General features: G+C 48.1%; 1 protein-coding gene across 1 annotated transcript in view; it reads right to left on the reverse strand.

The window, feature by feature from the left end:
• LOC146869310 (E3 ubiquitin-protein ligase TRIM39-like) overlaps positions 1-25662 on the reverse strand; it is a 254307-nt gene that overhangs the window by 148830 nt on the left and 79815 nt on the right. The window contains exon 6 of the mRNA XM_085647166.1: positions 5794-5880. Coding sequence (XP_085503292.1) covers positions 5794-5880 — 87 coding nt within the window. The remainder of the gene's footprint in view (positions 1-5793; positions 5881-25662) is intronic.

The raw sequence follows: 25662 nt of genomic DNA on the forward strand, positions 1-25662 counted from the left end.
GGTCCATCATTTGCAGGGCCGAGTCCATCTTCGGCAGGTCAGCTGAGCCCTTCATCTGTGGGGGGAGCATCTCCTTTTTCTGGTCCTCTGGAAACCAACCATCGAGGTTTTTAATTCGGTGCGCCACTTGTCATGATCTAATTTGTCATAGGGAGACCAGTGTTGCCCTAGTGAACAATTTAATAGATCAGCACATTTGTCGTACCGACTAATATTCCCATTCTTTCTTTCCTCTGTCCCTGCATGAACACAACGGCTCTTTTAAGAGCCAACCTTACCTTTTAACTTTTTTTTATATATTTTTTTAAACTTTTTTTTATTTTATTTTTTACCGTACGCGTACGGTACGCGTAAATTTTTTTTTTTTTTTTTTTAAAAACACTAAAAATCAATTATCACATTACAAGGTCCTTGAGAGACTACAATGAAAAACTGAAAATGTGATTGTGGAGAAGTGGAAAAAAGGGACCATGATATTTTTGACTTACCATACCCACTCAAAAAATTATTCATTAATTAAAATTTAATTTTAATTGCTTTAAAAATGGTTCAAGTTTTCGAAAATTTTCTATCTCAATCTGAAAAAAAAGAAAAAAGTATTAATATTTAATAAAACATTTTATAATACAGTACACATATTTACATATTTTCCCAAAAAAAGTTTTGCCTTTTTTTTGCTGTTTTCAGAATATATTGCATTTCACTATAAATTGTGAAAGCAATTGCATTCATCATTTAACAGCGGGCAAAAAAAAAATAACAATCTCAAAGATTGTTTTAAAAAAGCCCAGAATCTCACCAGAGCAATACCAAACAGCTTTCTGAGACCAGCAACATGTGTAACCTGGGTGACTGACTACACTCCAGCAAGGGCAACCAGCATTAGTGATGCTGAATGTATTTGCATTACTAAGTGCAACCTCAAACCCCACTCGGTTGTGAATACTGTGCATGATTCCACAGGATAAGCAGCTGGCTGTGTGCTAAGAGTCTGCTTCTGCACAAAAAAATAGCTCCCCCTTTACATCTAATGCAAATGTAAAATCACCAGAGCAATACGCAATAAATCTCTGCCTGTAATTCCTATTTGCACACAGAGTCATGTTTTCATATTAGTCACAAAACAAAATTTCTTTGCCAATTTGAAAGCACACTTACTACTCTTTTTTTTGGCAAGTGATAAGTACTTTTACAGTCTCACACATTATGAATCCACTTTTCAGATTCTTAAAAAAGCACATGTCCAAACAACATTTTCAGACCAGCAACATGTGTAACCTGGGTGACTGACTACACTCCATCAAGGGCAACCAGCCTTAGTGATGCTGAATGTATTTGCATTACTGACTGAAACCTCAAACCCCACTCGGTTGTGAATACTATGCATGATTCCACAGGATATGCAGCTGGCTGTGTGCTAAGAGTCTGCTTCTGCAGAAAAAAATAGCTCCCCCTTAACATCTAATGCAAATGTTAAATCACCAGAGCATAACGCAATAAATCTCTGCCTGTAATTCCTCTTTGCACACTGAGTCATGTTTTCATATTAGTCTGAAAACGTAATTTCTTTGCCAATTTGAAACCACACTTACTACTCTTTTTTTTGGCAAGTGATAAATACTTTTACAGTCTGACACATTTTAAGTCCACTTTTCAGATTCTTAAAAAAGCACATGTCCAAACAACATTTTCAGACCAGCAACATGTGTAACCTGGGTGACTGAGTACACTCCAGCAAGGGCAACCAGCCTTAGTGATGCTGAATGTATTTGCATTACTGACTGCAACCTCAAACCCCACTCGGTTGTGAATACTGTGCATGATTCCACAGGATAAGCAGCTGGCTGTGTGCTAAGAGTCTGCTTCTGCACAAAAAAATAGCTCCCCCTTTACATCTAATGCAAATGTAAAATCACCAGAGCAATACGCAATAAATCTCTGCCTGTAATTCCTATTTGCACACAGAGTCATGTTTTCATATTAGTCACAAAACAAACTTTCTTTGCCAATTTGAAAGCACACTTACTACTCTTTTTTTGGCAAGTGATAAGTACTTTTACAGTCTGACACATTATGAATCCACTTTTCAGATTCTTAAAAAAGCACATGTCCAAACAACATTTTCAGACCAGCAACATGTGTAACCTGGGTGACTGACTACACTCCAGCAAGGGCAACCAGCCTTAGTGATGCTGAATGTATTTGCATTACTGACTGAAACCTCAAACCTTACTCGGTTGTGAATACTATGCATGATTCCACAGGATATGCAGCTGGTTGTGTGCTAAGAGTCTGCTTCTGCAGAAAAAAATACCTCCCCCTTTCTATCTAATGCAAATGTAAAATCACCAGAGCAATACCAAACAGCTTTCTGAGACCAACAACATGTGTAGCCTGGGTGACTGACTACACTCCAGCAAGGGCAAGCAGCCTTACTGATGCTGAATGTATTTGCATTACTGAGTGCAACCTCAAACCCTTAAAGTATTCCTTATTTATACCAGTACACCTTAATTTATCGTGAAAACATAGTCCATATTATTTTACATGTTCCTCACATTTAAATTTCTCCCAAAACAGAAAATGATAAACACAACTTCAACAAAAGGAATTCCAATTCTATTATTCATTTCTTAATTTACCATATACATCCCCTCTCAAACTCTAAACTCACCTTTAAAATTAGTTAGTTGTGAAAGAAATGTGGCACTCAAACAGCAGATTATCAGAGCCAGGATCTCTGTTCTGTAGACCTCTCTCCTCTCAGCAGAACCAGATAATGGCAAAGTTTCCCTCTCTTTTTCCACACATATACATGTTAGTTTCAAATCTCAGTGCTTCCCCCTTTTTTTCAAATGTAATCACACATTTCTATTGGTTGAAAACCAACCCTTTTCCAAAAGTACCCTTCCCCCAACTTGACTTCTGCCTAGTACCCTTCCCCCAACTTGACTTCTGCCTGCTACCATAGCAACAGCTCTTGAAACACTGCTGTGTAGAGTTAGGTCAGAGGTTCACCAAACAATGTTTCATTTCCAAAGAGCAGGAGTGCTTGACTTTTCAAACCTAACAGCAAATCCATAGTACTGTTCTTTGGTAACACATTTTTCTGTACCAATACAAAACATGCTTCTATAAATTTACACATACAGCCTAGTTTTTTTTTTGTAGAATGGTATGAAACAGCCAATCAGTTTTTTCTTTTAAAAAAAAATATGTATGCCTCCATTTCCAAACTGTCTTTCATTTCTTTTTACCATTCTACTGAATTACACCTCCTGAGTGCATCCAGTTCTCCTTGGAAGATGTTCACAGTGTGGATTGTAGGGCACAGCTATGTCTTCTGGAGTGAAAAGTATGCAGAGAAAACAGGTATGGTGAGAGACCTTGCTTTGCCAAATGTAGACATTAAATGGATTGGTCAGAGAGGGTTAAAGTGGCACCAATTGATGCCATTGGTGAAATCCTTCATGCAAATCCAACACCCTGGCCTCATAATAGTGCACTGTGGTGGCAATGACCTAGGCACTTTGACTGGGGTAGGTCTGGAAATGCTTATGAAGGAGACCTTTGCACAACTGTTTTCACTTTTCCCTAAAACTGCCTTTGTGTTTTCTAACATATGCCAAAGGCAAAAATGGAACTGGTCCAATCATTTCTGTCCACAGATTGACAAAGCAAGAAAGCACGTCAACAAATCTGTTTCTGCTTTCCTCCGAGACTATGGTATGGGTTCCATTTACCACAACAACTTGCGTTACGACATGCAAGACATTTATAGAGGAGATGGTGTGCACTTCAATGATGAAGGGAACAGAGTCTTCCTCTTGAACCTTAGACTCTGCATCGGTACTTACTTGTAGGTACCACTAAAAAAATCACTTCATAAACACAACGGCTCTTTTTAGAGCCCCCTAATATCTAAACACTTAAATCTGCATTTCATTTCTTTTTTTATTTTTTTTTTCTACCGTACGGTGAGCTTACCGTACGCGTACCCGCGATTTTTAAAAAAATTAATAAATGTTTTTTTTGTACTTTTCTGTCCTTCTTTGACCCCCTTTCAAATGTTAGGGGGTCTGTAACTCTCTTCCTTGCCCCCTTTTCAAGTTATCTCCCTTTTTTTTTCTGACTGAAACACACGAAATGGCGGCCGCCGCTTCCTGGTTTCGACCAATTCGAATGTTTACTAAGATCGATCAGCCAATCAGATTCGCGCTCGCGCACGTCACCGTACGCGTACGGTAAGCGCACGGTAAGCGCACCGTAAGCTGGCTCAGATATATATATTGATTTAAAGGCTATTTTCTCAGAATCTACTGAACAGATTTACACCAAACCTACAAAAGGCACTTCCTTGACCTGAGGACTACCTCTCTGCCAAATTTCATTTAACTCTGTTCAGCCGTTCGGGCTGTAGCTGTGTCTAAAGGTCCTATGGAAAAATGCATGGGAAAAACGCGTTTTGGGACCCCCCTTTTATCTCAGCCCCCGCTTGACGAATCCCCCCGAAACTTTCAGGGTAGGAGCGGAGCGCAACGCCCCACCTATTTTGAAAATTTGGCGAGCATTCGTCGACCGGCGCCAAAGTTATTCAAAATAGAATGTTGCGGATTTCCTATGGTAAGAGGGTCCTAACTATAACTACCTACTGGCGACCGCCAGTAGGTAATATATATATATATATATATATGTACTTTTAGTAATCGGAATGGCTACAGATTACGGATTCGAGTGAGTAAGGGTATTTGTGTGGGGCTTTTGTCATGCTGAAAAGGCACTGATGTTGCTTGGTGGCCTGCAGGTTTGGCACCAAAGTTTTTTTCAATTTCTTTTTCCTTTTCATTGTTATAAAAATTGTGGTCATTTATACAAAGACTATGGTGTTATTGACTGTAATTTTATGAAGCCTTGTTTGATTGAATTCATGAAATGTATTGATGTTTAAGAACAATGAGATGTAAGTTTATTATTTATAATTATATATATATATGTTTACATTATAGATTTTTAAAGGACGGGAGTACATAATATAACGGTCTTGATAAAGAAGGCGGAATGAGATAAAGCCTTCTAAACGCGTCAACGCCTTTTTCTGTTGCCACAAATCCATCTATACGAACATCACCCTAGATATTGATGATACACAAGGCATCAGGGTGTTTGTAAATAAGTTGAATTGTGGATTATGGCGATTTATGACAAAGGTTACTGTCTGTTTTAACTCTTGTGTTATGATTTTCTGAAGTATTGTGAATGTGATTAATTGTTTTTAGTATTGTTACATATTTTTCATGATGATTCTATGGACAAAAATGGTTTTAACTTGAAACAAATTCCTTTTTTCTTTTAATTATTGTATAAAATAAAAATGGTTTTAATAAATTACAATCATTACCTTATGAACAACAGGTGTTTGTGCCAATACATTGTAGCCACCAGTTGAGCGGTGACCTTTATGAATGGTGAGTATGTATGGCATATGAAAGAAGGTGTGAACGAAACAATATACTAAAAATAATCCCAGAGGACGCAATTTTTAACCTTTCTACGGTAGGTACAGTCCCCTAAGAGGCTGAGGAACACAGTGGAAATGCAGACCCAATTTAATTCTTAGAATAGCACACTTAAGCATTGGATTCAGAAATGACGCTACATATTTAAAAGTGTGTATTCATCCATATTGCTAACAGCGAGAATATAATGAACAGTTCTAACAATGCTTCTAATAGCCTACCACCCTAAAGCTACTTTTATGCGCTACACAATGAGGGCATAGAATAGCAAACTTACCTCTAGAGTTTCTTGGGGATCCGTGCACTGCATACTTGTTCCCAGTGGACCAGCTTTGAGTATCCATCTTCCGCAGGGAGATTGTTCCTTCAGAAGGAAAGCACATGATCAGCTTGGCTCAGTTCCTCTCATCACTGAATCGGCACTAAGCATAAGCGTGGATGCTCTGGCAGTCTGTCAGGACATTTAGTGATTACCTGGTGTGAAGGCTGCTCTATTTCAGTGGTCAATTCAAATTGACCAATGATGTTTAGCCTACATTGCAAAACTGGTCTAATACAGCAAGATGAAAATCTGTCAAATCAGACTACACGTTTATCTTACACTTGTAGTATCTAACTTTGGAAAGCAATTATCTTATAGTTTGTGGCAGACTTTTGTTACCTGATATTATAACAAAGTATTGTTTAGATGAAATGACACTTTCACAAGTTCTGAGAAAAATAATTGAAATGCTGAGTGTGGGCCAAAGACAGGCAGGCTAACTTATACTTTTAAAAATGAGTCTGACTTCGGAGCTCACAACACATCTTTGTGGGGTTCATATTAAAGCAGATTTGGTTCATCCTCCTGTCAAGTGCTAATAGAAAGATGGAAATTTCACACTCAAGTGCGTCATCAGTCTAGCTTTATGTATATATATGTTTAATGGGTGGAACGACATAGATAACAAAGAAGAGGGATTAATTTTTTCCCTTGGGGAAATCAGTAAGAGATATTATGAGGTGGGGATGCAACGGAAGAAGGCCATCAGATGTTGTGTATGTCTTTTATCATAATGACACGGTCAACAATGTCAATAGCCACTGATAAATCTAACAGTTTTAGTGACCAAGATAAAAGCTATGCACTTCCATTCTTAAATCGTTCAGTATGAAGACTGTGGGTTAGTGTAATAATAGGAAGGTGGTTCTCTATTTAGGGGCCGATTCCGATCCGGGTTTGAAGGGCACCAAACAGGATCCGGCCGGAAAAACTACGAGCCGTACGCGTGTTTTCCGCCCGACTCGTACAGCTGTACGAGCGAGCAAGTCCGATGCGAGCTACGTGAAATTCACCGACCGAGTCGTTTCTGGGTCCGAACCGCTCCGTACGTCTCGGTCGTAAGCTAACCGTGGCGTGCAATGGATGCGATTCACGTCCGATCCAGTACGATGCACGCGTCGGACAGCGGCTCGCAAATTGTCCGTGTGGTTGCCTTTGGGGTTTCGCGTCGGACCCCGTGTCACCCACAGCCCTACGACTTGGACACAGTGGGAGACCAAGGGTCCCCCCAACACAGGCATGTACGGTGCGGATGGCACTGATGCGTACCCACTGTAGGGGGCGTCCTTGCGCGAGACGTACCCATTCAGTTAATGGGAGCCCGTGTACGCGTCGTACGACCGGCTCCCGTTGACTTCTATGGGAGTCCGACTGAACCGAGTTCGGCAACATACGGCCGCATTGTACTCGCTCGGTCGGACTGCAGGACTCCGGATCCGGCTCGGTCGGCGTGTTTTCCGACCCGGATCGGACTCGGCACCATAGTGTACTAAAACAAAGTACACTATGCAGAGAGTCCAGTGAATCCCTAAATTGTAAACAGAGCTAAAGGCAGGTAATTTTAATGCTCTTTTTTGTGGTACTGTGGGCAAGCAGTTAGGCTTATCAGAGGGTAGTGCGAGGCATTTGTTGTACACACCGAGGCAATAAATGAGACACACTCAAAAATGAATCCAAGATCAATTTATAAAAATAGTATTGATTTTTAAGTCATTTTTAAGACCAAGAATGTTAGAATGGCGACCTCCGGGGCGTCAGATGGTGTCGGACTGACCACCCCGAGAGGCACCGTTCCGTAAGGATGCAGCCGAGCGCCGCTGAGAGGCCTCCTGGCGAGGTCCTTCTCCTAGGATCGTACAGCCAAGTAATCCCCTCCCACCACAAAGGGACACAACCAGGTTATCAATGCTCACAAGTCGTTTATCAGAATTAAGAGTCGGTCTCCGTAGGCAATATTTACAGGTAGATCAAGGGATCCAAAAGAGTCTCAGGGTTTGGTTAGGAACGGGGGTAGCGGGACAGTCTCAGTGTCAGCCCGGGACGTAGTCCGCAGGGTTCGAGGGGTCGCTCCGGTGAGGTCGAGCCGCGACGAGGTCAGCAGGGCTCCGGTGGTTGCTTCAGCGAGGTTGAGCCGCGACGAGGTCAGCGGGGCTCCGATGTTCCGTGAGGGTCTTCTTCTCAGCAAGGGGGAGCCGCGACGCAGTCAGCAGGGCTCGAGTTCTTAGTTCCAGGCAATGAGTCTTTCTCGGTAGGGTCAGCCGCGATCCGATCAGCAGGGCTCTGGACTCCAGGATACAACTCCCGTCCTGGTTGTGGGCTGCCCCAGATATATGGCTGGAGCCCTTTGATGTCCGGACACTCGCGCCTGGGGGGCCGGAGGGGCCGGGATGAGAGCGTCCAGACACCCAGCGGGGGGGTGGAGCCATCGCCCAGGGAGGCCGGAGGGCGTTCGGGCCCAGGTGTGGGGGGCCGGCGGGAGGCCCCATCGAAACTCCCCTCCTCCGGGATCTGTTGAGTGGCCACTCGACCCCCTTGGATCGGGTCTTGGCGCCTTGATGTTGGGGCTTCGCAGGGACCGAGGCCCGGGCGGGCCGCGTCGCGAAGGCTGGTGCGGGGAGCGGGATACAAGCTCGGGGGGCCCCGAAGGGTTGGGGTTGCCCCCGTTTGGTCTGGTAGGAGGGTTCGGGACCATGCCACGAGGCCGGGTCCAACAGGCGTCCCCCCCAGCTGAAGGCAGGGAGAGTCACCCATCATCTTGGGTGTTCTCCTCGCCGAGGCGGAAGAAGTGGGACAGGCCGTCGGCGTTGGCGTGGTCGTTGCCGGGCCGATGGTCTACAGTGAAGTCCATCCCCTGCAGAGAGATGGACCATCGCAACAACTTCGGGTTCTCGCCTCTCATCTGCATTAACCACCGCAAGGGCCGGTGGTCGGTTTGGACCCGGAAGTGGGTGCCGAAGAGGTAGGGCCAGAGCTTCTTGAGAGCCCACACCACTGCGAAGGCCTCTCGTTCAATGGTGCTCCATCTTTGCTCCCGGGGCAGCAGGCGCCGGCTGATGAAGGCCACCTGCTGGTCAATCCCCTCAGAGTTCACTTGGGACAAGACAGCCCCGATTCCGTATTCCGAGGCATCAGTCTGTACCACGAACTCTCTGCTGTAGTCGGGAGCTTGTAGCACGGGGGCGGTACACATCGCTGTCTTGAGGGTCTCGAAGGCCGCCTGACAGAGGGGCGTCCAGTGCACCTTCTTTGGTTGCTTCTTGGAGGTGAGCTCCGTGAGGGGGGGCCACAATGCTTCTGTAGTTTTTAATGAACCACCGGTAATAGCCCGTGAGTCCCAGGAAGGCCCTCACATCGGTTTGGGTGGCTGGGGGCTCCCAGGCCATGATGGCATCGATCTTTGGCTGGAGGGGAGCCACATGGCCGCTCCCCACTTGATGTCCCAGATAGGTTACGGATTCTTGGCCTATCTGACATTTGCTGGCTTTTATTGTGAGCCCGGCCCTTTGGAGGGCGGTCAGAACCTCCCAGAGGTGCTGCAGGTGTTCGGCCCAGTGGCTGCTGAACACCGCAATATCGTCCAGGTAGGCGGCGCTGAACGCTTCTAGGCCGGCCAGTACCTTGTTCACTAGTCTTTGGAAGGTCGCCGGGGCATTCTTCATGCCGAAGGGCATCACTCGGAAGTGGTAGTGGCCATCGGGGGTGGAGAAAGCAGAACGCTCTTGGGGGCCCGGGGTGAGCCTGATCTGCCAGTATCCGGCGGTGAGGTCAAAGGTGCTAAGGTAGCGGGCTGCTCCCAGGCGGTCAATCAGTTCATCTGCCCGAGGAATGGGATGGGCATCGGTTTTGGTGACGGCATTTAATCCCCGATAGTCCACGCAAAACCGGAGCTCCGGGGTGGTGCCTGGGGCGGCAGCTTTCGGCACCAGGACCACAGGGCTGGCCCAGGGACTGTCGGAGGGCTCGATGACCCCCAGGGCCAACATCTTGGAGACCTCTGCGTGGATGCAGGCCCGCACCCGGTCGGGGACTCGGTAGGCTCGGTGTCGCACGGGGGGGCTGTCCCCGGTGTCGACGTCGTGGACGCACCATCGGGTGACTCCGGGAGTGAGGGAGAAGAGAGCAGCGAAGTGATGCAGCAGTCCTTGACACTCCTGGCACTGCTCCGCAGTCAGGGTGGCGGAGAGGATGACTCCCTCTACGGAGCCGTCCTTTTCGGAGGTTCTCAGGAGGTCGGGTAGGGGCTCGGAGTCGTCCTCGGCCCCATCGTCCGTAGCCATCAGCAGGCTAAGCTCCGTTCGGGCAAAGTGGGGTTTGAGCCTGTTGGCGTGGAGAACCCGGAGGGGGTTCCTGGGGGACTCCATGTCGACCAGGTAGGTGACGGGGCTCTTTTTCTCTACCACCTTGAAGGGCCCTGTCCATTTGTCCTGGAGAGCACAAGGGTCAACGGGCGACATGACCCAGACCTACTGGCCTGGCTCGAACTCGATGGAGGAGGCGTTCTGGTCATACCAGCGTTTCATTTCCTCCTGGCTGGCCTCGAGGTTGGCTTCGGCCAGTTCCCTGAATTTCCGGGTTTGATTCCGCAGGGCCAGGAGGTACCGGTAGACGTCGGGCGGAGCATCCTGGATGGTAGTCTCCCAGCCTTCTTTGAGCAGGCTGAGGGGGCCCCGGACAGGGTGTCCGTACAAGAGTTCGAAGGGGCTGAACCCCAGAGACTTCTGTGGGACCTCCCGATAGGCAAACAGGAGGCAGGGCAGCAGGACGTCCCACTTGCGTCTTAGGGGCTCCTCCAGGCCCTTGATCATTCCTTTCAATGTCCTGTTAAATCGTTCGACTAGTCCGTTCCCCTGGGGGTGGTACGGGGTGGTGAACTTGTAGGTGACCCCGCATTGTTGCCACAGGGACCGCATATATTTTGAGATGAAGTTCGTGCCTCGGTCGCTCACGACCTCCCGGGGGAAACCCACTCTGGAAAATATTCCCATTAAGGCCCGGCCCACGACGGGGGCCGTCACTGTTCGGAGAGGGATGGCTTCAGGGTATCGGGTGGCATGATCGACCAGGACGAGGATGAAGCGATGTCCTTGGGAGGTTCGGGGGTCCAGAGGCCCCACGATGTCGATCCCTACCCGCTCGAACGGGGTGTTTACTATTGGAAAGGGTTGGAGAGGGGCTTTAACCTTTCCCCCACTTTTCCCGCTGGCTTGGCAGGTCGGGCAGGTGCGGCAATGATTGTCCACGTCCTTCCGCATTCGGGGCCAGTAGAAGTGGGTCACCAGGCGGCTATAGGTTTTGTCTTGCCCCAGGTGCCCGGTGAGGGGCACATCATGCGCCAGATTGAGGTGGAAGTCTCGGAATCGGAGGGGGACCACCAGCACTCGGCCCGCCCCCAGTTCTGCGGTCTTCTGCTCGCTGTAGAGGAGGTCGTTGTCCCAATAGACCCAGTGGGTCCCTGTTTGTTCTCTGCTTGCTGTCGGGTCCCTTCGAGGGAAGGGCAGGTTTTCTGTTCTTGGCGGAAATGCTCCCTGGTGGGGCCACCTTCCTGGCGCCATTGGGCGAGTTCGGGTAGGTCACCGAGCGTGGCGTCCTCGTCCGGGGGGATTTCTGGTGGCCCGTATTGAGCGTCGGCTTTTTCCTCGATGGGGGGGGGTGGCGGTTCGGGCCACTCCGGCTCCTCGGGGGGAGCAGGTATGCTCGGCTGGATGGCCCGGGCGGTCGTGGACTGGGTGGTTGCGCAAACCCACTCAGGTAGTCCCAGCATTCCCAGATGCTCTTGGCGCTCGACGTGGGCCCAGGGGGAACTTTCCAGGTCGTTCCCCAGGAGGCAGTCTACGGGGGCGTCATCGCGTACGGTCACCTTCAGCATGCCCGACACTCCCCCCCACTCGAAGGGAATCCGGGCCATCTGGCACAAGCTCTCGGTGTTGTCTGCCGACCGGACGGGGCACAGTACTTTAGGCATGATTTGTTCGGGGGTCACCAAGTGGCAGCGGACGGCTGTCACGCTGGCTCCGGTGTCGCGGAGGGCTTCGGCCCGGTGTCCATTAATGGTGACCCACTGTTGGTACTTCCGGGTGTTGCTCGGGATGGGAGCCCGGGGCACCATTTCCCGGCTGCCCAGGCATACCAAGGTCATGGCGGCGGGTTCCCATTCGGTTGGCTCTGTGTCGTCGTTCTCTTCATCTTCTTCCCCTAGTCCCAGGGCCGCGCCCGCCAACTAGCGGGGGGGTGGCCCGGTGGTCCCGGCTCGTCGGTTCACGGGGCAGGCCGGGTCACTGGCATAGTGCCCTGGCTGTTGGCAGTTGTAGCACGTTACCGTCGGTCGAGGCCCCGGTCGGGCTAGGGACGTCCCTCGTCGGCCGAGGGATGGGACGTGCGGTTCGGGGGCGGTCCCCGGGGAGGACTCCGGGGCGGCCCTGCTGGAAAGTCTCTGTTTCGGTTCGGTCCCCCTCCTCCGCCGCGCTGGCGGGGGGGCCCCGGGTTATTCCGCTGGTACTCCCCCATCGAGTTCCGAGGGACGCGGGTGTTCACCCATCGTTCGGCCTCGGCGGCGAGCTTCCGCGGCTCGGTCAGCTTGCTGTGGAGGAGGTGCTGTCTCAGCTCGATGAAGCAGTTGTTGGAGAGGTGCTCCCATACAATGAGGTCGAACAGCTGTTCGTAGGAGGTGACTTTGCTGCCCTTGATCCACCCTTCCAGGGCTCTGCTGAAAAAGTCTACGTATTCCACCCAGGTGGTACCGGGGAGCTTCCTGCAGTCCCGGAAGTGCTGGCGGTACATCTCTGGGGTGAGACCACAGCGGGTGAGCAGGGCCTCCTTCATATGGTCATAAGAGGTCATCACTGCATCGGGAAGTTGTAGCAGGGTGTCTCTACCTTCGCTGAGGAACCGTCCCCATAGGCCGGCACCCCAATATTTCCGGGGTACCCGATGGGCGGTCATGGCTACCTCGTAGGCCTTGAACCATTGTCGTTCTTGTAGTACTCTTTGACGACATCCTTGGGGATATGTACCTTCGCCTCGGCCGGCGGAGGGTTGTCCCTGTTTCCGGGGGCGCCGGTCTCTCCATTTTTGGACTTAATTTCAAGTTCTTTAAGGCCCCGCTCATGCTCGAGGGTTAGCCTCCTCTCTTCCAGTTCTCGGTGCCGTTTTTTCTCCTCTATTTCTTCTTGCAACCGTAGTTGTTCTAAGTCCAATTTCTTTTCTGCTAGTAGGAGTTCGCCATCCAGGCGGAGTCGGGCGAGCTCTAACTCGTGGGTCCGGACCCTCTCCCGTTCTCGCATCTCTTCCGGGGAGAGGCCGGTCTCCAGGCTAGTTCTTCTCCCATCTGCTGGGGCTGCGGCTGGTTGCTGGTGCACGCTTGGCACCGGGTTTTCTTCGGTTTGGGGGGGAGCTGCTTCGGGCTCTACCCAGGCCCTCAGGGCTTTCTGCAGGTCTTCTTTCGTGTTTAGTCCGGTGGTCGCGATGCCTTTGTCTTTACAAAACTGTTTTAGTTCCTTATGGGTATATTCCTCCAACCGTTCTTGTTGGAACTCCGCGGTTGGGGTGGTTTCTTGGTTGCTCATAGTTACTCTGTGTCTGGGTAGGTAGTGGGTGAGTTACTCGCTGTACGATTTGCGTCGGGCTCGGATCGCACCGCTGGCCACCAATGTTAGAATGGCGACCTCCGGGGCGTCAGATGGTGTCGGACTGACCTACCCGAGAGGCACCGTTCCGTAAGGATGCAACCGAGCGCCGCTGAGAGGCCTCCTGGCGAGGTCCTTCTCCTAGGATCGTACAGCCAAGTAATCCCCTCCCACCACAAAGGGACACAACCAGGTTATCAATGCTCACAAGTCGTTTATCAGAATTAAGAGTCGGTCTCCGTAGGCAATATTTACAGGTAGATCAAGGGATCCAAAATAGTCTCAGGGTTTGGTTAGGAACGGGGGTAGCGGGACAGTGTCAGCCCGGGACGTAGTCCGCAGGGTTCGAGGGGTCACTTCGGTGAGGTCGAGCCGCGACGAGGTAAGCAGGGCTCCGGTGGTTGCTACAGCGAGGTCGAGCCGCGACGAGGTCAGCAGGGCTCCGATGTTCCGTGAGGGTCTTCTTCTCAGTAAGGGGGAGCCGCGACGCAGTCAGCAGGGCTCGAGTTCTTAGTTCCAGGCAATGAGTCTTTCTCCGTAGGGTCAGCCGCGATCCGATCAGCAGGGCTCTGGACTCCAGGATACAACTCCCGTCCTGGTTGTGGGCTGTCCCAGATATATGGCTGGAGCCCTTTGATGTCCGGACCCTCGCGCCTGGGGGGCCGGAGGGGCCGGGATGAGAGCGTCCAGACACACAGCGGGGGGGTGAGCCATCGCCCAGGGAGGCCGGAGGGCGTTCGGGCCCAGGTGTCGGGGGCCGGCGGGAGGCCCCATCGAAACTCCCCTCCTCCGGGATCTGTTGAGTGGCTACTCGACCCCCTTGGGTCGGGTCTTGGCGCCTTGATGTTGGGGCTTCGCAGGGACCGAGGCCCGGGCGGGCCGCGTCGCGAAGGCTGGTGCGGGGAGCGGGATACAAGCTCGGGGGGCCCCGAAGGGTTGGGGTTGCCCCCGTTTGGTCTGGTAGGAGGGTTCGGGATCACGCCACGAGGCCGGGTCCAACAAAGAACATAGGGCATCATTATGATGCCGGTAGGTCAGACTGCCAACTGCCTCCAAACTTTGTGAGGAGACAAATCTTACCCTCAGGAGGTGCTATACGTTTCCTTGCTTCGGTGCTGCGTCATGGTCATCAAGAAGCAGAAAGTCGACAAAGTGGACTTCACGTGATAGGTGCCTGTGGCATGCATAGGAGTGATACCTTCAATCCAAGGGAGTTTCAAGGAAATTTCTTGAAGGCTCGAGGTGCTCCGGGGTTCTTGGAGCACTTTCAGGTTCAGGACGGTACAGCAGGCAGTGATTGTCGTGTTCTTGAGGCAGCAGACAGGGTTTGGCACATTTGTCTTCTGCAGAAGGGCTTCAGTTCTCAAGCTGAGGGTTTTCTTTGTCCTGGTCTTCTCTTGTCCATTGAATCTGATGTTCAGGTCTCGGGGTGCCACATAAATACTGAATTTAGGGGCTTTTCAAGGGGAGAGAGTTAATAGCCAATGGGCTACTTACCTTTAGGGTGTCTATACTCTCCAGTGACCATTTTCTGTGGGAAGGGGCACTACCTAAGCCCTGATAGTTTATTTCTGTACCAATCCAAACTGGTGGAATTTCAGGAGAGGGGCACAGATCACTTGCCCCACCCTAGGAAGAGTGAAGCCTAAGTGGGAACCCTCCTCCTAATCTAACTAATTTTCCCGACTTTCCTCCAGCCAAACGTGGAGCAGGAGGGGGGGCTTGGCTTCCGCCACTATCTGGATGTTTCTGGGTTGGATTTCAAAGGCGGCATCACCTTTGAAGCTTCCCGCCAAAAAAGGCCATCCCGTCCTGGAAGAGGTGTGCAGCACCTCTACCCAGAGCAGGCTTTGTCTCTGGCCTCTGAGAGCGCTGCCTCTCACCCCATGAGGTCATAAACATGTCAGGTGCTGACAGGCTGGCAAAAACAAGTCATAGTGCTTCGTAGGTTTTCAGGGGACCCTCTAAAGGGTCTCCTGTGTGAATTTATGAATACACGTACCATTGGCATCAGTGAGAGTATTAAGACAAAATGTTTGGTACCAAACACCTTAGAAATCAGTGAAATCATCATGGAGCTAGGACACTCCTTTTGATAAGTATGCAGTCCATGTACTCTTTGTGGCTTCCCTGTGGACTTAAAATATCTCAGAATAGACTGGACATTGTTTGGGCATATCTGATCGTGCTGATATGCCCTCACATATGATACAGTGCACCCTGCCTTAGGGCTAAAGGCCTGCAGTAGGAGTGACTTTCCTATGCCTTATACAGTGTATGGGGGTATGGCACACGGGGCTGTGTGCCATGTCGACTCCTCAGATTTTTCTACAGCAAGACACCCAATCTGTGTGCATAGTCTAGGTAAGGGGCTCCTAGGGGTACCTAGGGTGGCATAATAAATGCATAATACATGCTTCAGATCCAGTGGGCCCTCTTCAGGACCCATGCCCTAGGTACACAGGGTACCATTTACTAGGGACTTACAGGGGTGGCTGAAGCTATACCAATCGCTGAACATTTTTAGGGAAAGAACACTGGTGCTGCGAACCTGGTTAGTAGGGACCCCGTACACCTCAGTCAAAGTAACATCAAAACTCCAGGCAAAAAGTGGGGTGGTGGGTGTCCTGCAACCGAAACCCAGTTTCTCACAGCTGGCTTGGGAGCCCAGGATGGGGGACGCAGCCAGCTAGGCTCGCGCTTGACGGAGAAGACCTGCTTTGTTTACTTTCCTGAGGGCAGTTTTAAGTCTAGCAGAAAGGCGATTGTGGCAGAAGATGAGGGGAAATAATTAATCTGGAAGATGACAAGACAGTAAACTTGTCCAGAAGCAAGTTGTGAGCGACGCGACTTGCTCCTTTCAAATATCAGGTTGTTCTGGAATTACATTATATTAGTAAGACAAGTTGAGGAGAATGAATATTGCACCCTGCTTGTAACTGTAGTTTTTTTTATGACTGGAGCATATCGGCTGACCGAAGTGCGCACTGAGATGAAAGGCGCACTTTCTGTTAAAACGTGATGCTATGGTAATTAATGGTTTTGTGCAATAGAAAGCACCAAATAGAGCACATTTTAAAGAAACGTTAATTCTCAATATGCAACACATTTTGTAATGTAATTTTATGGCTTGGAAAGGCTCCTATGTGGGGAGTTGCAAAGTCTTTATAAAGAGGAATGAGTGCTCCCACAGATGAAAGTGCTGAAAGGAATAAATGAATAATTCTTTTTTTTTTTTGCAACATATCACCTAACACTGAAGTGAAAAGAGAAGTGCATGTTACTAATATGAAGCTCTATTGAAACTAAACTAAATAACGGCTTTATTCCACTGTACACCATGCTTGCAGCTTGTTTTAAAAAAATGTAACTTTTTTATATATAGCATATTTTGAAATGCGTTTTGTTTCACGTATAAGTGTTCTACATTAACTCACTATTTTCTAGCAGCGCTGCCTTTTTCCACGACTCCCTCCATTGTTTTTGAGTAGTTGGGTATTTAGGTGTACTGGGTTGCTGTTTAAGGCCATTCTGGCATCATTGTTTTACATAACTGAAATATGTCTTTATTCTCGAATAAACCTTCTCAATCACCATGTATTATGAAATCTACAAAATATCGGATCTCATAAAATGGAATCTACTTTCTCTGAAGCAAATAAACTTGAAAACAGTGCAGTTAAAATGCCTATCCGTTCTCCTATGTCCTCTATCCAGAGAGGATATGGCTTAACGGCTAGGGTGGCTTACCTCAAATCTGGGGAACCAGGTTCGAGTATCGGCAACACTCAGCATCCTGTGATTCTGGGCAAATCACTTATTCTCCCTGTGCCTACCAAAAATGAATGTGTCCTTATGTAACGCAACTGGTGCTCATGTAAAGCGCCGTGATACCTTTGGGTCAAATTTGAGCGATTTTAAACTCCGATTAAAAAAAAAGACAGATCTGTTAATTCTGCGACAGCTAATAAGCCACAGAAAAGACCCACACTCTGTTAAGTCTCCTAATAACCCCTCTATGAAGTTTAATTAGAGGAGATTACAGCATTGAGACCCTTTATGGAGGCGACTAATAAAGCTTTACAAAGTCTGGTGACACATGGTCTGTTGCAGAAACAGGAATTACTGAAATGGAGCAAAGAATTAGCAATGTAGAGGATGGTATGACTAAATTGTCTAAAAAGGAGAAGGACATTCCATAAACAGTGAATGGTCAATATTGAGAGACTTCATTGAGTCGAGAGGAGTGCAATGAATAGTTAAAGTAACTCTAGAGCCAAGTGCATTAACCTTTTTTTTCAGGACTATAGAAATATTTTAACAGTTGTTCAAGCTGCCAGAGAAAAGAAGACATTGAGCTGGTATTGGCAGAATATTTTTATCTTTCAAGATGTTGTGAGAGCAACAGCTGTAAGACCTAAAAAATGTTTAGACTGGAGACCTGCATTGAGAAATCTTAATGCTAGATACAGTGATGTGCATCCCTGCCTTTTCAAAGATACACAAAATAAAAATCTTACATATTCTGATTCTGTTAAATTTCAAGACTATATTTTTAGTCAAAGAGATGCGAGATGGATATTTCTAAACAGGGAAACGCTTAAAACCTATTCTGTTTGTTATTCATGTGTAACATATTAGTTCTTACTTAAGATTGTTTGATTCATTTCCTTTATGGGTTATTATATAATCTCTCTAATTGCTCAATTTCATTTTTTGGTAGCACCCCTATAATGTGTTGTATAATCTGTTTCCTAGTAAAGGTCCTCATCTGTTACAGTGGGTGCTGAGCTGTAGCGGTCTTCATGTGGTCTTCTCCACGCCCTATGGTAATTCCCTTTGCTTTTAAGGTTATCTTTATTGTCCTTATCTTTGGATATTTGACTTCCTGTGTTTTATATATTTTTTTCATTGTCTTCCTCCATCTATCCTTTTTATATGCTTTCTGGAATGTCCTTTGTTAGAAATGGGATTTCTGGTTGGCTAAGGCTTGCGCCAAAGCCAGGCAGAAACCACCACTCTAGTCAGGGCTGGGGAGTTACTCGCCAAAGATAACCCCTGCTCACCCCCTTGGTAGCTTGGCACGAGCAGTCAGGCTTATCCCAGAGGCAATGTGTAAAGCGTTTGCGCGCGCACCCAGCAACAACACCCAAGGCCCACCACAAAAGAAACTCCACACAAGGTATTATATAAAAATAGCCTTTGTATTATACCAAACACATTAGATAATATTCACACAATTTACACAGTGCCAACTGGCACTGGGCGGAATTTACAGGGGACTATTTACACAAGACAGGGACACATGGACTACTGTCAGAATTAGCACAAATCACCAAATTGTAAATGTAGAAAGGTAGAACAAATAATAAATGTAGCGCACAACCAGTAACCACTGGTAAAAGGTAAGTACACCCTACGCAATCCTAAAACACCTTAGGGTCACATCACGCAGGGGACCATGAACTCACTAGTATAATCTCTACTAGCAAAAACAATATCTTATGCATAAAACAGTTTAGGAATGGAAATGAGCATAAAGACAATGCGCAGGCGCAAAATTACACATGTAAGAACAACCCGGTACCCTAGGTGAGGGTACACCACAGCAGAACTGTCCCCAGGCCAACTTGGCCTCTCAGGGGCTCAAACGCCCTTTGTCCAGCAGAGTCAGGGCAAGACTGCGCAGGCTGCGCAAGCCAAAGCGCACAGGGCACCACCTAAACGTTGCAGCTGCCCACTAAGTGCTGGGCAGCTGGGAAAAGGAGCCTGGGCACCACTGTGCCTTTTAAAACAAATGTGTAGCCCAGGAGCCACCTAGGCTCTGGGAAGGTGTATGCCACACGTTGGAGCCTCTCTGGGCTCTTAAAGAAATGATGGGGCCAAACGTTGGAGTCCTTTGCTAGGACTCAGCAAGATCAAATGCCCCCGTATGTTGGAGCCTCCCTCGGGGCTCTAAACCAAGAATGCCCCCTTCGTTGGAGCCTTCTCGGCTCTTAAACAAATGTGGGGGCCAACGTTGGAGCGGGCCGCTGCCTTCCGGGGCCGCTCTTATCAGCAAAAACAAATGCCCCTGTATGTTGGAGCGCCACTAGCGCTCTCAGATACTAAGGCCTTTCCGGGGGCAAAGGGGCGCTTTCTTCAGTGTTGCCCACGTCGGAGCGGCCCGCAACTGCGGCGCCGCTGTGGGGGGACAGGGGGCAGAGACTACAACCATGTGGAGTCCCGCTTACCTGGGACTCCCGCGTTGTCTCCGCGCGGTCTCCTCGCCGGCGTCTTCCACGCTGCCGGTCTCCTCAGCATGCAGGGCTCTCGGACCACCCGGAGCCCTGCGAGTGTCGCGCTGTTTCCTCCTGCGTGTCCGGGCCACAGGCAGGCAGGGTAGGCTCCCGCCTGGATTCTTCTGGGCCAGGGGAGACGTGGAGCCTGCAAGCTCCAGGCCTCTGCTGCAGCACGTCCCCGTGCGGGGTGAGCTCCCGCCGGGGTCTTTGAACGCGGCGCTTCTTCTCGACGGCGATCCCAGGAGCGCGGGGTAGGCTCCCGTCCGCTTCCTGGTTAAGCCCCGCCCACGTCCCAACACCAGGCACCTGACTTCCTGGTATGCCGGCCTCGGCGGTGATTCTCTTTGTTCTCTCCTCACACCAAAGCGTAGGGTGGGCTCCCACCTTCGTTTTAAGATCAAATACATGGGAATAAGCGGGGTGGGCACCCACCAACGAACACCACATTGCGGGGTGGGCACCCGCTGTAACTTGAGGCAACCAGCGGGGGAATCCCTACGTCGGGGTTCCCTCGGAACTATCGCAGCCCAGCGCTGCTGCTCCCAACTAGGGCGCTCTTCTGTCCATCCAAATAAAGCGCTTCTCGGCCAGGGAAGACACCGCGCTCTTCCCAGGCAAGGCTCCAGATCAAAGTCTTCTAGGAGGGCAGGGGGGCAAGGGCTGGGCCCAGGGGCCAGCTCACAGGGCCCTCCAGGCAGGGAGGCAGTCCCCAGTGGCGGTCTCTCCTGGCGCCCAGCAGCAGCAACGGCCCCCCAGTTAGGATCAGCAAAGAAGAACATTGTACATGGGGTCACAGCCCCTTCTTATACACAGGTTTCCTTTGTCTCAAGGTGCAGGGAAGGGGCGAACCAGTTACAACTGGTTCCTGAGCACTTTGTTTTGCTCAGCCCCTCTCCTTATTCAGAGAACAGGCCAGGGTCATCAGTCGCACCACAGGGGGCGGAGCCAGCATTGTGTGGGGAAAGCCCAGCCATATTCAGGTCCTAGGTGTACTCCTCCCACCCATCTGGCTGCTGATCTCCCCATTCACCACTGTGTGACTCATCCTGACTCTGGGGATTCCCTAGCCCATCACATGACCTCAGCCAGCCAATCACGCGCCAGGCAGTCACTGCCCATTTATGCCAGCGTCTAGAAGTGGCACTTCCACACTAGCTACATGGACACCGCACACATCATCGCGCAGCATTTCATCACACGAGACCGCACATACCAAACTCGCACCTGCACTCCCCACGCATCAGGAACTACCAGGGACACATACATTCCCCCATGCATTCCTATGGGAGGGCAGGCCAACCTCACTACACGCACGCACTTTACCCTGGGACACAGTGGTAAAGTGCACAGAAGCCAAAAATCACTAACACCAGGTCACAGTAAAAAGCTAAAAGTTTAGGGGTGAACCTGCCAGAAGGGCCAAGTCCAACATCCTTCAATTACAAATTAATTATTTAACTTAAGCAATGTAGTGATGGTTTCCCATCTCGTACTTATGTTGTAAGATGGAGTGTATAATATTTTGGAATTCCAAGGGACACCATATCCCCAGTAAACGTCAAAGACTAATATTTCATCCTTGTAGATTATATGCAGATATTTAATTTAAGAAGACTTGTTTAAATGGCAATGAATCCCAAAACCTGAAACTAACTTTGGTGGGTAGGTTAGTGTAGTTTATTCTCCAGCCATGGGTAAAAAAAGAACTGGGAAGCAATATTATTTCATAAATCTCTCCAAATTGTTGTGCTATCTCAGGAAAGTTATTTAGAAGGCAGGTGGCTTTTTACTCAAATGACAGCTAATGGTATTCCGCTATCACTGTTAAATATACATGGCACTAGTGGTGCTAATCTAACACTTTGGTCTTCTGGCAATGTTAAACTAATACATTGTGAAGATGATAATGTTATTGCTTTGCTGATTTAAAAGCACCTTGAGCAGCAACTGATTGACAGATCTTGAGGTTCTGGAAGGAACACGATGTTGAATTCTCCTTCTAAGATAAACAGGGCCTTTGTTGTAAAAAGCATGAAATGTCAACAACAAACATATAAAAGAGATAGGCTTGCTAACCGGGAGCCGCTGAAGTGTACTGAAGTCCTAAGAGATTGGGTCCCATTTAGGAATATTCAGGAGCAAGTGAGCTGCATTGGTCTGAACAAACAGGTTGTTAGAAGTGCTCAGGAAGGCCAAGGGAAGAATATTTGCATAATTAGTGAGAAGTGATCAGAATGTGTATAATATATTTTCTAGTACATTAAAGAACCAAGCGCAAAATAATTTTTAAGCTTTTAAGGATCAAGAAGCTAGTGCCAGAGATGGCCTTCACCTGCGGGCTTGCGGAGAAAAAGAAAGTTAATTATCAAATCTAAATCCCAGATTTCATCACCAGTGAAGAGAAAGTAGCCAGTTCCCGGGGCCACCAGGCACAGGACCACAGGGAGGGAGAACAATGAAAAAGCATGACCTCAGTGTTAGCACCTTCAGCTTCTGAAAACTTAACTCCATCCAGTCTGCCACTCGTAATAGACATGATTGAAAAAATTGTTGAAGATTACAATTAGTCTCAAACATAGACAACAAAATCTGCATATCATTAGCGTAAGACACCAAACCAGAATTTGGACATAACATCGGATCATTTATATCAAGCTACACAAATATCAAGTTTTTTATATTGTGACACATTAATATGGTGATTCAGAAATATTGTGGCCAAAATTATCTATCTTTAGTTAAGTATTATCGTTTACAAGAATATCTCTGTTTTTAGTATCATTTTTAAGAATATCTGTGATTTTAATATCGTTTTCAATACTATACTTGTAATAAAATATTTTTTTTTAATTAATCTTTGTGTTTTAGTTCGTATGTGTACAATTCTTGATATTTTTAAATATGGTTTTTATCTATTTTTTTATTTTTATTTAATTGTTAATGGCAATTTATAGTGTCGTAGCGGGTTCTGATGTTTGCAGGGGTACAGAGTGGGAAGGTAATTAGGTATAATTAATTATTAATACATTTTAAATTAATATGAATGAACCATTTCATTAATAAATAAATATGTAAATTGTGTGATTATTATATTTTGTAAGGTATATTTTAGGTTCGGGTTGTTGGGTTTCTAGGGGTATAGGATGGGAAGTTAAGTAAGTAAGAATTACCAATTAATTATTAATTGTTATTAACATTTCTAATTGATTTATTTTATAAAGATTGTTTAATAATTAGAATTTTTATGTTATATAATAGGTATAGGTTGTTGTGTTTGTAGGGGAATAGGGTGTGAAGTTATTTACATAATAATTAACAATTAATTTTTAATTTGTTACTTTTCTTTTTTTTTAAACACACTTTATTGACGACTTCTTTGAATTGTACATAACATAAATCTTTAAGCCTAGTCATTTTTTAACTTTAAGCAAATAGACCGAAGCAGCATACAGGTATTATGACACTTACTTTCCTGGAACAAGCATAACCTATTTCCGCATGTATCAGAATACAAATATTACCTACGTAATTATTGTTACATTATCGGAATTGAGAATTTAGTACATTAATTTGTATGACAAAGAACAGCAATATCGATCCACTCCCCAAACTATCCCCCCCTCCCTAACCCTCCCATTCCCTCTCCTGGTCGTGTCTATGCTGATAATGGGTAAATCAATTAGGTTACCATTAGTCGTATGGCTTCGAAAGATATACACTCTTGTTAAGTTGTTCTGAAAATACCTTCAGTGACGCATGTCAAAAAAGGGGGGGCGGGAGTCAGATCTGAGCCAACCCTGGTTTTCACTGGGTTTGGGTCTCCTGCATTATCGTAAAAGTCCATGGAGGCCAGTTGTTGTATCATGGTTTCCCATTCTATCGAGATGGGTTTCTTACGGTGTCCCCTATCTTCCTCTCGGCGCAGAGCGATCCCCTCTGCCCGTCCCCACTGGAGTAGCTCCGTTTGCCATACGGACATTGTCGGGCATCTGGGGGATTTCCATCTAGTGGTCAAAGCTCTGGCCGCCAGTATAAAAGCCAGATCTAGGAATTTTAACTGTACCTTTTGTGTACCTGATCTTTTGCGTAATCCAACAAGGCAGTGTAGTACGTCAGTGGGAACAGGGAGATATGTGATTGTATGTAAAGTTTGGCAGACCTCCCCCCAGTAATTTGTCAGACGGGGACATGACCACATCATGTGCAGAAAGTCAGCTTCATCCTCTTTGCAGTGCGGGGAATGCAGGAACATGCAATGGAGTCTCTTGGGGGTAAGGTATGCTCTATGGAGGATCATGGATTGGATCAATTTTAGCTTTGCATTCTGTGACACTCGTTTCGGATGTTCAAGCATACAGTCCCATGCTTTATCAGTCAGGTCAGTATGGGCGTCCACCGACCAGCGTGTTCTAAGAGTTGTGAGGGAAGTCGCCGCATGTGTGCGGATACCGGTGTGAAGCCACCGTACTAAGTGTCCCCCAGAGCCCATGTAGTAGAGAAGGTGTACTAGGCTATGTTGCGGCGGCTCTACGCGTTGCGGCGCCCAGGTATTTTTAATAAAGTGTGTCACCGTGGCATGTAGGAAATACAGTTGGGGTGGAGTCTCGGTGGCTTGTATAAACGAGGCGTAATTTAGCAGAGCCCCTTCCTCAAAAAATGTCCCGATCTCCTTTCACTCCACAGTATACCCACCCTCTCATTCTGGCCTTAGTAAGGGGACCCTGTGGGGTTGGGATACCCAATAGAGGAATATTAGGAGAATAAGGCGCTATTATGGAAGTGTACGTTAGTGCTCTCTTCCAACAATGGAGGGCGACCTTTAACAGAGGGGGGCAGTCCCTAGGGATTTTGGCTTTAGGTAACAGCAGCGTGTGTAGTCCACCCCGTCCACTCTGTACGGTGTAAACCCTATTTCTTGTAGGTTCCGTCCCGCAACCCAGTAGGACAGCCATTGGAGCTGGCTCGCCAAGTAATATCCCCGGAAATCGGGTACTCCCAAGCCCCCACTCTGGGTCCCCAACTGTAACTTCTGTAGACCAACCTGTCGGCGTCCCGCTCCCCAAATAAGGTATATAAGAAGGGTGTTAAGTGTATTGAAAATGTGCTATGGGAGGACCACTGGTAAATTCACGAAATAGTAAAGCAAGTGGGGTAATATTACCATCTTAGAGATGGCAATCCGTCCCTTGATCGATAGTGGTAAGGAGGTCCAAAATGTAATACTGGCTCTCAGTGATGTAATGGTGCGCATGATGTTGCCTTCAATCTGATCCGCTTGTGTCCTGTATATGTATACACCCAGATATTTAAAGGTGACAGGGGCCACGGCAGCGTGTATTCTCCGAACCACAGTTGGGAAGTGTCCGGGGTGTCGTGAAAGAAATAGGCTGTCGACTTCCCAGGGTTTATGGTTAAACCAGATAAGCGTGCAAATGTGTCGAATATCTCAGGGAGCGGGGCGTTATCAGCCGAAAGGTTCCATAGGAACAATAAAATGTCGTCTGCATATACGGACAACAAATGGTCCGTGCCCTCCAAAGGAATGCCCAGTTTATCCGCTGAGCCTCTCAGCGCCAACACCAGTGGCTCCAGAGCCAGCACGAACAAGAGGGGGGAGAGGGGGCACCCCTGTCTTGTGCCCCTATGGATAGCATATTCCTCCGAAATGTGCTGGCCAGATCGCGCCCTGGCAGTGGGCAGCATATAAAGTAGCCTCACCCATTTGAGGAAGGAGTCCGGGAACCCGAATCGCTTCAGTACGGCGAACAGGAAGTCCCAGGAAAGTGAATAAAAAGCCTGTCGAAGGTCTAGCGCTATACAGCCGGCCAAGGGACAGTCAGCGGGAGTGGCAGTCATGACATAGTGCAGTCTCCTGATGTTCAGGGAGGTGCTTCGATTTGGTAAGAAGCCGCATTGATCGC

This window comes from Triturus cristatus, chromosome 1_1 (assembly GCF_964204655.1).
Source record: "Triturus cristatus chromosome 1_1, aTriCri1.1, whole genome shotgun sequence".
NCBI classification, from domain to species: domain Eukaryota; kingdom Metazoa; phylum Chordata; class Amphibia; order Caudata; family Salamandridae; genus Triturus; species Triturus cristatus.